Source organism: Ranitomeya imitator, chromosome 1 (genome assembly GCF_032444005.1).
Source record: "Ranitomeya imitator isolate aRanImi1 chromosome 1, aRanImi1.pri, whole genome shotgun sequence".
NCBI lineage: Eukaryota > Metazoa > Chordata > Amphibia > Anura > Dendrobatidae > Ranitomeya > Ranitomeya imitator.
In genome coordinates this window covers 751356617-751372323 of record NC_091282.1, presented here as the reverse complement: position 1 = coordinate 751372323, position 15707 = coordinate 751356617, and the positions used below count along the sequence as shown (strand labels likewise).

The 15707-nt window shown below is 45.2% G+C and overlaps 1 protein-coding gene across 8 annotated transcripts in view; it reads left to right on the top strand.

The window, feature by feature from the left end:
- The window catches only part of MARK3 (microtubule affinity regulating kinase 3), a 95556-nt gene that overhangs the window by 61944 nt on the left and 17905 nt on the right, over nt 1-15707 (top strand). For 7 of the 8 annotated variants that reach the window (XM_069734751.1, XM_069734734.1, XM_069734741.1 and 4 more), the window contains exons 12-14: nt 2681-2834; nt 4438-4649; nt 5262-5365. In XM_069734751.1, coding sequence (XP_069590852.1) covers nt 2681-2834; nt 4438-4649; nt 5262-5365 — 470 coding nt within the window. Of the gene's footprint in view, nt 1-2680; nt 2835-4437; nt 4650-5261; nt 5366-6453; nt 6616-15707 lie in introns of all 8 variants that reach the window. The other variant, XM_069734784.1, reaches the window with a different exon arrangement.

Sequence of the window (15707 nt, the reverse complement as noted above, 5' to 3'; positions counted from 1 at the left end):
GTCCGCTAACGATGGAAATAATTTTTCATTCAAAAAGTCAAATGGCGCTCCTTCCCTTCCGAGCCTTACCATGTGCCCAAACAGTGGTTTACCTCCACATGTGAGGTATTGGTGTACTCAGGAGAAATTGCCCAACACATTTTAGGATCCATTTTATCCTGTTGCCCATGTGAAAATGAAAAAATTGAGGCTAAAAGAATTTTTTTGTGAAAAAAAAGTACTTTTTCATTTTTACGGATCAATTTGTGAAGCACCTGGGGGTTCAAAGTGCTCACTATGCATCTAGATAAGTTCCTTGGGGCGTCTAGTTTCCAAAATGGGGTCACTTGTGGGGGAGCTCCAATTTTTAGGCACACGGGGGCTCTCCAAACGTGACATGGTGTCCGCTAAAGAGTGGAGCCAATTTTTGATTCAAAAAGTCAAATGGCGCTCCTTCCCTTCCAAGCCCTGCCGTGCGCCAAAACAGTGGTTTACCCCCACATATGAGGTATCAGCGTACTCAGGACAAATTGGACAACAACTTTCGTGGTTCAGTTTCTCCTTTTACCATTGGGAAAATAAAAAAATTGTTGCTAAAAGATAATTTTTGTGACTAAAAAGTTAAATGTTCATTTTTTCCTTCCATGTTGCTTCTGCTGCTGTGAAGCACCTGAAGGGTTAATAAACTTCTTGAATGTGGTTTTGAGTACCTTGAGGGGTGCAGTTTTTAGAATGGTGTCACTTTTGGGTATTTTCAGCCATATAGACCCCTCAAACTGACTTCAAATGTGAGGTGGTCCCTAAAAAAAATGGTTTTGTAAATTTCGTTGTAAAAATGACAAATCGCTGGTCGAATTTTAACCCTTATAACTTCCTAACAAAAAAAAATTTTGTTTCCAAAATTGTGCTGATGTAAAGTAAACATGTGGGAAATGTTATTTATTAACTATTTTGTGTCACATATCTCTCTGGTTTAACAGAATAAAAATTCAAAATGTGAAAATTGCGAAATTTTCAAAATTTTCGCCAAATTTCTGTGTTTATCACAAATAAATGCAGAATTTATTTACCTAAATTTACCACTAACATGAAGCCCAATATGTCACGAAAAAACAATCTCAGAACCGCTAGGATCCGTTGAAGCGTTCCTGAGTTATTACCTCATAAAGGGACACTGGTCAGAATTGCAAAAAACGGCAAGGTCTTTAAGGTCAAAATAGGCTGGGTCTTGAAGGGGTTAATAAAGTACATGATAAAAAAAAAAAAAGGAAAATCTGTGCTCCGAAAGTCAAATTGCGCTCCTTCTTTCCCGAGCCCTGCTGTGTGGCCAAAATATACTGAATGTGAGGTATTGCCATCTTCAGGAGGAATTGTGTAACACTTTATGGAGTCATTTTTGCCCATTTCCCCTTGTGAAAATTGGAAATCTAAGGCTAAAATGTGTGGCAAAAATGTAATTACGGTATATTTTCTTTACCGGCCAATAGTAATAAAATTTTGTGCGCCTGTGGTGTCACTATGATCACTTCAACCTTAGATGAATTTCATTGAGGTGTAGTTTGTAAAATCACTTATGAGGGGCTTCTGCTTTTCTGGCATCTCATGGGCTTTGCCAATGTGACACATTACACGCAACCCATTCCAGAAAAATGTACTTGTATATGGCGCTCCTTCCCTTCTGAGCTTTGCACTGTGCTTCAAAAGTAGTTTTCAACCACATATGGAGTATTATTGAACTCAGGAGAAATCCCTTTTTGAAAATTGAAAACTTGGGGCCAAAGCAACTTTTTTATGGAAAAAACTATTTTTTAATTTTCACAGCCCAATGGTACACAATTCCATGAATTACCTGAGGGTTAAAAATGAAAATGCTCACTGCAACACTAGATGAGTTCCTTGAGAGGTGTGGTTTCCTGAATTTGGGTAACTTCTGAGGGGTTTCTGCTTTTTTTTTTTTTTTTTTTTTTTTTTTTTTTTTTTTTTTTTATTGGGCATGTCAAGGGTTCATCAAATGTGACATGTCATCCGCAATGTATTGCAGCCAAAATGGCCTGCAAAGTTCAAGTACCATCCCTCCTCTGCCACGAACCCAAAGAGTAGTTTATGACAAGATTTGTGGTATCAAACAAAATGTACGGCCCAGTTTATCTAGCTACCCTTGTGAAAATGACATAAATGTGGCTAAAGCAAAACATTTAGGGGAAAAAAAATTTAATTCTTCATTTCCACAGCTTGTTGTACAATTCCATGAATCATCTGTGGGTTCACAATGCTCACTGCACTCCTAGATAAATTGAGTGGTTTCATTTTCAAAATAGGGTCACTTGTGGGGGGTTTCTACAGTTTTGGCATGTCAGGGCTCTTCAAATGCATCATTGCATCATCAATCTATTTCAGCCAAAATTGTGCTCCTCCAAAAGTCACACTACTCATACCCTTCTGAGCCCTGCTGTGCACCCAAACAGTAGTTTTCCCCCACATATTGGGTATCGTTGTACTGAGGTGAAATTGCACAACAAACTGTTTTGTCCATTTTCTCCTGCAACTCTTGTTAAAATGAAAAATGTGTAACTAAAGCAACAATTTTGTGTAAATATAATTGCATTTTTCAATTTCACATCCTAATGTCATTCTATGAAGCCCCTGTGGATTCAAGATGGCCTCTGCACCCCTAGATGAATTCCTTGTGTTTCATTGACAGTTGGATGCCAGTGACTCCAGCTCTAGCAGCAACTTGTCACTTGCTAAAGTCAGACCGAGCAGCGATCTGAACAACAGCACTGGGCAGTCCCCTCTCCACAAGGTGCAGCGAAGCATCTCTTCCGGCCAGAAACAGAGACGGTACAGTGATCACGGTGAGTGGGACCTTCATAATTTACTACTTTCTAATCGATACTCCCTAAAACATGGGGCCAAGGTGGATTTATGTATGTATTATATATTGCTTTATATATTGTGCATGTATTATATTCCTTGAAAGTTGGAATTCTCATATTCAAGTGTAGGTAGAGCAGCTTCTGGTTTTCCTTGCCGGGGATGATATATTTTCTCTAAAATGGGCAACATGGGGTGATTTATAGGCTGGAGGAGCCAGTAGGTTTGTGGCACTGACTTCACCAGGAGCTGAGTGGTGCTTATCTGCAGATGCTGGAAGACTGAAGTCCTCTGAGCCAGCGAGTCGTAATTAACAATTTTGCCTAATTACCGTATATACTCGAGTATAAGCCGAGATTTTCAGCCCAAAATTTTGGGCTGAAAGTGCCCCTCCCGGCTTATACTCGAGTCACGGTGGGTGGCAGGGTCGGCGGGTGAGGGGGAGAGGGCGCTGAGGCATACTTACCTAGTCCCGGCGCTCCCCCTGCCCGTCACACGGTCTTCGGTGCTGCAGTTCTTCTCCTCTTCAGCGGTCACGTGGGACCGCTCATTAGAGAAATGAATACGCGGCTCCACCTCCCATAGGGGTGGAGCCGCATATTCATTTATCTAATCAGCGGTGCCGGTGACCGCTGATAGAGGAAGAGCTGCGGCACAGAAGACCATGTGACAGGCAGCGGGATGCCGGGAGCAGGTAAGTATGTCATATTCACCTGTCCCCGTTCCACACGCCGGGCGCCGTTCCATCTTCCCAGCGTCTCTCCGCTCTGACCGTGCAGGTCAGAGGGCGCGATGACGCATATAGTGTGCGTGGCACCCTCTGCCTGATCAGTCAGTGCGGTTAGACGCCGGGACGAGACGCCGGGAGCTGCAAGCAAGAGAGGCGAGTATGGCATTTTTTTTTTATTGCAGCAGCAGCAATGGCAGAGCTTTCTATGGCACAGCTATGGGGCAATACTGAACGGTGCAGAGCACTATATGGCAGCTATGGGGCAATACTGAACGGCGCAGAGCACTATATGGCAGCTATGGGGCAATACTGAACGGCGCAGAGCACTATATGGCAGCTATGGGGCAATAATGAACGGCGCAGAGCACTATATGGCAGCTATGGGGCAATAATGAACGGTGCAGAGCACTATATGGCACAGCTATGGGGCAGTAATGAACGGTGTAGAGCACTATATGGCACATCTATGGGGCAATAATGAACGATGCAGAGCACTATATGGCACATCTATGGGGCAATAATGAACGGTGCAGAGCACTATATGGCACAGCTTTATATGGCACATCTATGGGGCAATAATGAACAGTATGGAGCATTATATGTGGCACAGCTTTATATGGAGCATCTTATGGGGCAATAATGAACGGTATGGAGCATCTATTTTTATTTTTGAAATTCACCGGTAGCTGCTGCATTTCCTACCCTAGGCTTATACTCGAGTCAATAAGTTTTCCCAGTTTTTTGTTGTAAAATTAGGGGGGTCGGCTTATACTCGGATCGGCTTATACTCGAGTATATACGGTATCTGATAATCTCAACTTAAACTAATTCTAATCTTTGTCTCCTGGCTCTAGCTGGCCCCGCCATCCCTGCTGTTACAGTTTACCCCAAACGAAGCCAGACAAGCACCACCGATAACGATCTGAAGGAAGAGGTGCAGTCTCGAAAACCAAGTAGTGCGGTTAGCGGTCGAGGAGTCACTCCTCCGAGCCCAATGCTCGGCAACGCCAACAACCCCAATAAAGCCGATATTCCCGATCGGAAGAAGAGTTCGGTTGTTCCCACTGTAAGTATCAAGGACCCGCTGCTCGTCTTGTCCAGAAAGTGAGTCCAAATGGGACTTTTGATGTATTTGCTATGGATTTTCCGCAGCAGATTTGCAGCATTTAATATCCACTCCTAAGAGCAAAAGATTCTTTTGTGTGGATTTACAGTGAAGAGCGAAGTTCATGGTGATAGTCTGCACGTAATGTGACATGTGACAGATGTCAAATCCACAGTGCTGGTCCACTGTGGATTTTCAGTGTGAACAATCCCTAAAGCTTTTTTTGTATTTAATGCTGTGTTGACGGTGACTGTTCACATTACTTAACCTTTCCTAGTGCATATATTTTTTTTTTTTCCTCCTCCTCCTTCCTGAAAGTGAGCCTGCCAAAAATCCTGGTCTCCAGCTTCACCCTTCTTCTTGCTGTGTGAAAATAACTTGAGCTAAGAAACTGAAACTTAAACAGGATTAGATTGTGCCCCAAACTCTCCTGGCAATATTGTAAATGTTAAAAGTGGAAGTCTACGTCGGAGTACAAGAATCATGCGTAGTGAGGGGGGCGCTTGTACTTTTTTTTTTTTTCTCATGTTTAACCCACATCGGCCTTTTTTCCTCCCCTCTTCCCCAACTTAGAGTAATTCAACGTCCAGCGGAATGACTCGTCGAAATACTTACGTGTGCAGCGAGCGCGCCTCCACCGATCGACATTCAGTCATTCAAAATGGCAAAGAAAACAGGTAAGACTTCGTTTCCAGGACCCCAATAGTAGATGATGCCTAGTAATACAGTTTATGTGCACACATTTATAATGGGGCAGACCTGTTTAGAAGGGCAATTTCCAATTTTTAATGTCATCACCTAACCAGAGGATGGATGATGACTTTCAGATCCGTGGGACTCTTAATGTGGCTCTCGGAGTTGTGGTGGATGCACATTTGCACGAATGCTCCGTACTTTTTTGATGTGACTGGTGGAGATATGTTTTTCGTCAGTCTTGTTAAGGATTGTGGATAGTTTAGATCCCCCTTCCCCCCACCAACCATTTGCAAGTTATCACCCATTCTTTGAAAAGGAGAGTTGGGAATGACCCTTTAAGTATAGTTGAGCAAAAAGGTTTCCTGGACCGTCTGTAGTCTGTGGCCACTCGACCAGAGCCCTGCGAGCCCACCCCCTAACTGCTGGCTTGCCCGATTAGTAGGCATGACATCATCTATATGTTGTGACATCACACCGGATCTACTAATCTGTTTGTGGGGCTGTGTTCCCGCGGCCACAAACTACTGTCTTGGCTCCCCGGACAGTGCCCTGCAAACATTTTTGCTCACCTCTTCTTTAGGTTACTCCAACTCCTTATTTCTATTCCCTTGATGAGACCTTTCCAGTAGAATTATAGCAAATGCGTGTAGAAAAGCTTTTGCTGGACATTTGCATAATGGCAGCTGACATGGCAGAGAGATGTCGGTGAATTGAAGCAGGCAGCTTGTCGCATACCCCCATGGCAAGCGGCAGACAAAAAGATGAACATTTTACAAGCTGCTCACCTCCTTTAAAATTTAACATTTATTTTTAATTATCCCTAAAAGTCTGAATTTATAGCACTTGGCTTAAAAATGAAACTAGGGACCAGAAACGATATGTTAGAAATGGAAGTGTAGGGAAGTTATTTATTTTAGTGGTAGGACTGTCTGTGGGAATGTTTTGGGTTTTTTTGTTTTTCTTTTTAGTCTTCCTTTTTGTGCTTTTTGCTATAATTTGAGCCTGTTATTATTAGTCCATTCTACTTTGTCTGCCCAAACCTATTTCTACCCCCTCCCCACCATCACAGCCTGACGGGAATTTTCACTTACGCAACTAGTCCTGCCTCAGTATGTGCCATATCTTCAATCTTTGCTCGGCTGCGGCATCCGAAATCAATGTCCATGTCCGCCTCCAGGCACTCCGAGACGTTGCCGACAAATCCCAGTGAAGCCGAACACTTCGGGCCCGCGTAAGAATACTTTAAAATGACCGCAAAAAAAAAAACAAAACTTTAAATCCTTTAAAATAAAAATGTATCTGTCAAATTAACATATTACCCATCGCCCCCTTAAGTGTCCCGGTGTCTCCCACCCCGTCGTTGTTCAAGGCCTCTGTTGCATTTCCCATTTGAGTCCATTGTCATTTTGTCCTTTTTTTGTAGCTAAAGCTGTTCAGTGTCCCTCATGGTAATAATGATGTCCTCTGTGGAAACTCCACTAAAGTTTATTTCTCTTTCCATTTCTACAATACATGCTAGTTTTTTTTTTTTCGTGTTGCACTTATGGGGGTCAAGCGGGGCTAAGATATTGATGACCTATTTTTAGTTACTCATTTTGGATCCAACACCCTGCACTACCATGACTGCTCTGGAAAAGCTCAGCTCCATACCATGTATAATGCCCATGTGCAGCACAACTCCTATTCATTTTAATGGGGGCTGATCTGCAGTACCTGGGAACTGCCACCACATTCAGTGGTGCTGTTTTTGTTTTGTTTTTTTTTTTGCTGCAGCTGATCAGTGGAGCTGGCAGGTGTCGGACCACTGCTGATTGTACAGATTAGTAATTAATATCTTGGTCCCTAACAGCCCCTTTACCATAAAGTGCAACAATGGCCATGTCGAGTAGGAAGAACCCCAAATCTGTGACATGACCCTTTCTATGTGTAACATGTGTGCATTCGAACCTTACTACTGATCCCATTCTCCACTCCTGTCATCATCAACGGTCTAAGATTTATATATGTAGGGTCATGTAGGGAAGTAAAGTGGAAATGGTGGAAGTAAAGTGGTAACTAGTGATGAGTGAACGTGGTCTGAGGTGTAATGTGAGCATGCTCAAGTGCTAACAGTGACTTAGACATGCTCAAAAAATGAATTAGAGTCCCTGCAGCTGCATATCTCGCCGCTGTTTGACAGCCACAACACATGCATGGACTGCCTAATAAACCGCAAGATATTCAGCCGCAGGGACTCAAACATATTTTTGGAACACGCCGAATTCACTCGGTTAGCCCCCCGAGCTTGCTAAGATGACACCTTATCCCAGCATGTGCGCTCATCACTAATAGTCACCATTGCCACTGATATCTGTTAGGGCAGTGCAAGCTCCTTACAGCAGCCTCTATAGACCCGCTATGAGATGAGTGGGGATGTGGGATACTGAACTTCCCGGTTCTGGGATGTGGTGTGCTTTAAGATTTGGTACAGTTATGTACAGTCATGGCCAAAAGTATTGACACCCCTGCAATTCTGTCAGATAATACTCAGTTTCTTCTTGAAAATGATTACAAACACAAATTCTTTGGTATTATTATCTTCATATAATTTGTCTTAAATGAAAAAACATAAAAGAGAATGAAGCAAAAAGCAAAACATTGATCATTTCACACAAAACTCCACGCTCAAGCAGTCCAGTGCCAGAGGCAGCAAAGCAACCCCAAGACATCAGGGAACCTCCGCCATGTTTGACTGTAGGGACCGTGTTCTTTTCTTTGAATGCCTTTTTTTTTTCTCCTGTAAACTCTATATTGATGCCTTTGCCCAAAAAGCTCTACTTTTGCCTTATCTGACCAGAGAAAATTCTTTCAAAACATTTTAGGCTTTTTCAGGCAAGTTTTGGCAAACTCCAGCCTGGCTTTTTTATGTCTCGGGGTAATAAGTGGAGTCTTCCTGGGTCTCCTACCATACAGTCCCTTTTCATTCAGGTTGAACACTGTCCCTACAGTCAAACATGGCGGAGGTTCCCTGATGTTTTGGGGTTGCTTTGCTGCCTCTGGCACTGGACTGCTTGACTGTGTGCATGGCATTATGAAGTCTGAAGACTACCAACAAATTTTGCAGCATAATGTAGGGCCCAGTGTGAGAAAGCTGGGTCTCCCCCAGAGGTCATGGGTCTTCCAGCAGAACAATGACCCAAAACACACTTCAAAAAGCACTAGAAAATGGTTTGAGAGAAAGCACTGGAGACTTCTAAGGTGGCCAGCAATGAGTCCAGACCTGAATCCCATAGAACACCTGTGGAGAGATCTAAAAATGGCAGTTTGGAGAAGGCACCCTTCAAATATCAGGGACCTGGAGCAGTTTGCCAAAGAAGAATGGTCTAAAATTCCAGCAGAGCATTGTAACAAACTCATTGATGGTTACCGGAAGCGGTTGGTCGCAGTTATTTTGGCTAAAGGTTGTGCAACCAATTATTAGGCTGAGGGTGCCAATACTTTTGTCTGGCCCATTTTTGGAGTTTTATGTGAAATGATCAATGTTTTGCTTTTTGCTTCATTCTCTTTTGTGTTTTTTCATTCAAGACAAATTAAATGAAGATAATACCAAATTTGTGTTTGCAATCATTTTCAGGAAGAAACTGAGTATTATCTGACAGAATTGCAGGGGTGTCAATAGTTTTGGCCATGACTGTATATTTTTGCATTGACCAACAATCTTTTAAGTCCGGAGTTTGGCAGGTTTATCGGTTCGTGAACATAAGGTGCATCCGCAGACGATTTTCCATCAGCATATTGCAGTAACAACGCTGTGTATAGAGGATATCTGCAGCATGTCGATTTATGGTGCAAATATTAAAGGGGTATTCCAGCCCCGATCACCTCTGCATCGGGTGGGACCGATCAAGAATACAGAGATCTGGTGGCTTGCAGGTGGTATTGTACACCAGTTTGTTTGTGATGTCACCAGCCCCAATCGCCACCCAACTGGGCCGGATTACCTCTTTCTCTGCACCATTTTCACAACTAAATCCCCAGAGGCTTTTCTGCTGCTGATGGTGCTCAGCAGTAACGTACCCAGTGCCTAATGGTGCTCCGGACGACTGTTGTGACTGAATGTGGCAATTGCACAGCACAATTCCAGTTTCCCTAAAACAGATGGGCAGATTAAGGATTTACCAAAAGCTTAGATTTTTGATTCCTTTGAAAAGGTTATCCCCATCTAAAATAAACAGCCTATCGCTAGGTTCTTCTATGGGGTCCCACCGTACTGATATTGAGGAGCATCAATGTAGGGAATAGTCTTTTGTGTTTTTTTTTTTTTTTTTTCTTTGCTTGCACGTGGCTTCAGAAACTGCTACATGTAAGGGGTGTCCCCATCCCGTACACTTATGGCGCAGGGGATGCGGATACCTCAAAGGGGTCCCGCATCTGTTTTGAAAACGGGGCCCCTTTCAACACTGCTGTCAGTGAAGGGGAGGCTGGAATTCCCATGCAAATGGCAAAAGTTTCCATCTGCTCTCCATAGACAACAGCGCATGTCGGGGTCCGTTCTTAAGACATTTTCAGGTCGCTCTTTTACTATACATTTCTTATACATCCTATAGATAATGACATAAATACAATATAGGAATGCCACTAAAGTTAAGTTGCTGGATGTTCAGCAACACAGTGCAATGAAAGTCAGGGGGCCTAGTACACGGGCTGCCTGTGCATAGGGTATAGCAAGTATTACAACCCTGAGTTCTTCCTTGCAGTGGCATTAAAAATTTGGATACCCCTAGTCTAAATGGGATATTATGAGCAGTTGAAGATGAAATAGATCTCTCAAGTGGCTAAAGATAACACATTTCCTTTCAATTTTCGGCAAAAAAAATGGCGGAGCAGCGGCTCATAGGAGGCAGGAGCTTGTGGCTAACTCCTGTGCCCACTGCTAAAGAGAAAATAATATTCACTGCATTCCACGCCTATGAGCTTGAAAGGCAGTGAATATTTCTCTTTAATAGCGGACATGCTGTTAACCGCAGCACCTGGCTTCCTGCAATGAATTCCTTCTTTCCAAGGAATAGTCACTGCTCTCCACTCCCATAGGCGTGGAATGCAGTGAATATTCATTCCTTTTAATAGTGGGCATGCGTGAATGCCCGGCAGCTGCGGCTAACTCTGTGCCCTCTATTAAAAATCAATGAATATTCACTGCTCTACACGCACTGAGTCCCGGCGTGGAGAGCAGTGCATATTCTGGCAGCTGTCCTTGGCTTGTAAGCAGTGCATGATGTACCTGCCATACGGTGCTTACAAGCGATAGGGGGATATTAGTACAGAATTGACCACATTTTTTGTTTACATTTTTTCCCCCTTTCCTCCTCTAAAACCTAGGTGCGTCTTATAGTCCGAAAAATATGGTACGTATGTCATTTTTTTAAATTTTAAAAATAACGAAAAGGAAAATGGGTCAATGCAAAAGTTTGAGCACCCTTGAAGATGTGTGCTCAGATAACTTTGACCAATGTTTCAGACCTTAATTAGTCTGTTAAAGTTATGGCTTGTTCAGTATCATCGTTAGGAAAGGGAAACGTCCCAGCTTTAAAAAAAAAAAAACCGCCTCCTTTAACCATTTTCCAAAAAACAGCAGCCATGGGTTCTTCTAAGCAGCTGCCTAGTACTCTGAAAATGGAGGCTCACAAGTCAGAAGAAGGCTATAAGAAGATAGCTAAGGGTTTTCAAGTTGCCCGTTTCTCCGTTCAAAATGTAATTAAGAAATGGCAGTTATCAGGAACAGTGGAGGTCAAGATAAGGTCTGGAAGACCAAGTTAAGTTTCAGTGAGAGCTGGTAGGATTGATAGTGGCAAATCGGAATCCCCACTTGACTGTAAAAGACTAGTGATGAGCGAAGTATACTCGTTGCTTGGGTGATCTCCGAGTATTTGTTATTGCTCGGAGATAGTTTTCATCGCCTCTGTTGCATGATTTACGGCTTCCAGATAAGCTGAATACATGTGGGATTTCCCTAACAAACAGGCATTCCTCACATGTATTCAGCATATCTGGCAGCTGTAAATCATGCAACTGATAGCTCCGAGCAATAACAAATACTCGGAGGTCACCCGAGCAACGAGAACACTCGCTCATCACTACAAAAGACTTTCAGAAAGATTTAGAAGACCCTGGAGTTGTGTACATTGTTCTACTGTTCAGAGACACCTGCACAAATACGGCCTTCATGAAAGCATAATTGGAAGAAAACCTCTCCTGTGTCCTCACTATAAAATTCAGTCAGGGTTTGTTTAGATGTTCTTTTGCATACTTCTGATACATTCGGAAAGCAAGTCCTGTGGACCCAATGGAGGTTAAAATAGAAGTCTTTGGCCACAATGATCAAAGTGGAGGGAATAAGGGCACAGAATTTCAGGAAAAGGACATCTCGCCATCACCTCATTGGGGGACACAGACCATGGGTTGTATGCTGCTTGCCGCTAGGAGGCAGACACTAAGTTAACACAAAGTTAGCTCCTCCTCTTCAGTATACATCCTCATGCTGGCCCCCAGAGAACCAGTTCTTGCTTGGTGACCGTAGGAGGCACACAGACGGGTCTGCTATTCAGACCACAACAGATCCTCCTCAAGCTGGGAGCAGTCAGTCAGCAGGGGCCGAAAGCACTCTAGAAGCCGTCGGGCACCTAGAAAACATATCCATAGCACGTCTCCTCACGTCTCTCTCGATCCCGGCTCCGCTCCAGATCACACCTTGTCTTTTAAGAGAACTGAACGCTCTCATAAGGCAGCTGCTATTCATCTGGAATGTAGTGCTATAGTTAATAAGCACAGAGAACGCCCGGATAAACGCTTCACAGGACAAAGGCCTCTTGAAACCAAGTATCCTTTATCAGCTGATCTGAAAAAGGATTGGGTGGAATCTCCAGTTGTAGAAACCCAGTATCCCTCCTCAGACATCCCACGGACCGTCAGAAGGCTTGGCCCGCTCTGCTTTTGAGGCCTCAGGCCCGGCCCTCTATCCATCCTTTGCTGCAGCATGGGTAGCAAAGGCTATGGTTTTCTGGTCAGAAACCTTACTAATTCACTTCAAAACCGTAACCTTCCTCCAGAGGCGGCGCACCTTGCCAACCAAATTTCCCTGGCAAGCGATTACCTGTTACCCGCGTCCTTGCATGTGGCCTGTTGTGAGGCTCAGTCAGCAGCCAATGCCATCTCTATCAGAAGATCTTTATGGCTCAGAGAGTGGAAGGCAGACTCTGCATCAAAAAAGTCTCATCTCCATTCCTTATCAAACTGGTCGCTTATTTAGAGAAAAGCTGGATCAGATCATTTCGGATACTACGGGAGGAAAGCGTTCATTCCGTCCCCAACAGAGACTTAGGCGTCCCTTTCGGAGACAGCCACAAATTTGTTTCCGTTCCTTTCCTTTCACTCCAAGCTGGACCACTACCACTACTTTGTCCACTTCAGGATGCTCTCCATGAAGAGATGGAGGAACTCTGGTTTCGTACAGGCCTAACCAGCAGTGGAAGTCTCGACCCAAACAGTCGAGGCCTAAGGGACCTAGGTCCCAGAGATTTTCCTCACGCTGACTATCTGTGCTATCCGGTCAACACCGGCAGGGTAGGCGGCCACCTACTTCTTTAGTCAGGTCTGGCTTTCTGTCGTCTCCAGCGAGTGGGTCAGAGATCTGGTGTCTTCCGGATACAAAATCGACTTTACTACGTCCCCCCGTTCACGTTTCTTTCCCTCCCGTCCTCCCTCTTCAGAGGCAAGGGCAAGCGCTTTCTCCCGAGCCATATACACTCATTGTGTCACGATGGCGTCATTGTCCCTGTCCCAGAAAGCAAAAAGTTTCAGGGTTTCTATTCAAACCTTTTCGTCGGCCCAAAGAACGGAAAGGTGAGACCCATACTAGACCTCAAACTTCTAAACAGGTTTGTCAAGATCCCGTCATTTCCGCATGGAATCTCTGCGTTCAGTTATGTCTTCTCTGGAAGAAGGGGAATTTTTGGCCTCAATCGACATCCGAGACGCTTACTTACACATTCCAATCTTTCCCCCTCACCAGAGATTCCTGCACTTCGCCATTCACGAACAGCACTTCTAATTCACGTCCCTGCCCTTCGGCCTTGCTACTGACCCCCGGGTGTTCACAAAGGTCATGGCGGCCGTCATGTCCATCCTGCACACTCAGTGCGTGATCGTTCTGCCCTATCTGGACGACCTGTTGATCAAAGGTCCGTCCTTCCACAACTGCGCGGAGTCCGTTCGCATTACTTGCGATACCCTTTCTCGCCTGGGCTGGCTGATTAATCTTAAGCAAATCCTCTCCGGTCCCAGCCCAGCAGATCTCCTTTCTAGGATTGTCCTTGGACTCGTCTCTGGGGTTGGTAATTCTCCCTCCAGACAAAGTCTTAGCCCCTCAACAAGGAGCCCAAGCGCTTCGTCCGTCTACCCCTCACTCCATCTGGTTTGCAATGAGGGTACTAGGAAAGATGGTGGCCGCAATGGAAAGTGGTCCCCTTTGCGCAACTGCACCTTCGTCTCCTTCAACATGCCCTTCTGGCAGCTTGGGACAGAAACCCTTTCTCCCTCAACCGAAGGTGTCGCTTATCCCTGCAGGTCAAACAGACTCTCAGGTGGTGGACATTGAACTTTTCCCTCAACCTGGGGAAGTCCTTTCTACCTGTTAAGTGGCTAGTGGTGACTACCGATGCCAGTCTTTTGGGCTGGGGAGCAGTCTTCTGCCACCACACTGCTCAGGGCCGCTGGTCAATTCGGGAATGAAAGCTATCGATCAACTTTCTGGAGATCCGTGCTATTCGTCTAGCCTTGCAGCACTTCCATCATCTTCTGGCGGGTCACCCCATCCGTATCCAATCAGACAATGCCACCGCTGTGGCATACATCAACCATCAAGGGGGTACGGGCAGCAGGATGGCCATGTCCGAGGTAATTCACATCCTTCGATGGGCAGAGAACAACCACTCTATGATCTCACCCGTACACATTCCAGGAGTGGAAAACTGGACGGCGGATTTCCTCAGTCGTCAGGTTCTCCCTTTGGGGGAGTGAGAGCTCCATCCGGAAGTCTTCTCCCAGATTTGTCTTCGCTGGGGATCCCAGACGTGGACCTCATGGCGTCCAGACTGAATGCCAAGGTTCCCCAGTTTATAGCTAGGTCTCGAGATCCAAGAACCATCGGTGTCAATGCCCTGGTTCTTTCATGGCGCTAATTCCGCCTTCCGTACATTTTTTCCTCCTCTCCCATTACTCCCCAGAGTAATCAGGAAGATCAAGCCTGAAGGAGTACCAGTGATCCTGGTTGCTCCTGATTGGCCTCACCACGCGTACGCCTCGTCGCCGACATACCCTGGAGACTGCCGGAACGGCCATATCTGCTCTCCCAGGGCCCCATCTACCACCAGAACTTAAAGGCCCTGTGTTTAACGGCGTGGCAGTTGAATCCTGGGTCTTAACCCAGGCAGGGTTTTCTCAACAGGTCATTTCCACCATGGTTAGTGCCCGTAAACCCTCATCGGTACGCACTTACCATCGTACTTGGAAGACATTTTTTGCTTGGTGCAGGGATCGTGGTCTTTCTCCTCTCGTCTTCTCAGTTCCCACCATTTTAGAGTTTCTACAAGTCGGTCTGGACTCAAGACTGGCACTCAGCTCTCTCAAGGCCCAAATCTCCGCTATATCAGTCATATTTCAGAGACGCATAGCATCAAGACATCAAGCATCAAGGTTAAAGCTTATCTTTAGGGGGTGTCACATGTTGCTCCTGCCTATCGCATGCTTTTAGAGCCTTGGGACCTCAACTTGGTGCTACGTGTCCTCCAGGAATCGCCCTTTGAACCGCTTCAGGACATTTCGCTGGTCTTTCTATCCTGGAAGGTTGCCTTCTTTTGTGGCCATCACGTCGATTAGACGGGTTTTGGAATTAGCCGCCTTATCCTGCCGGGCACCTTTCCTTAACTTCCATCAGGACAAGGTTGTCCTCAGGCCTTCGTCCTTTTTGCCAAAGGTCGTATCGTCCTTCCATCTTAACGAGGACATTGTTCTTCCTTCCCTTTTGTCTGGATCCTATTCACAGACTTGAAAGAGCTCTCCACACTCTAGACCTAGTCAGAGCTCTGCGAAGGTACGTCTCAAGGACAGCATCCTTCAGAAGAAGAGATGCCCTCTTCGTTCTCCCGGAAGGTCGCAGGAAGGGTTTTGCCGCTTTGAAGGCCACGATAGCCAGGTGGATTCGTTCAACCATTCAGGAGTCATACCGAGTTAGAAGTCAGCCCATTGGGGATCAGAGCACACTCCACTTGAGCGGTGGGGGCTTCTTGG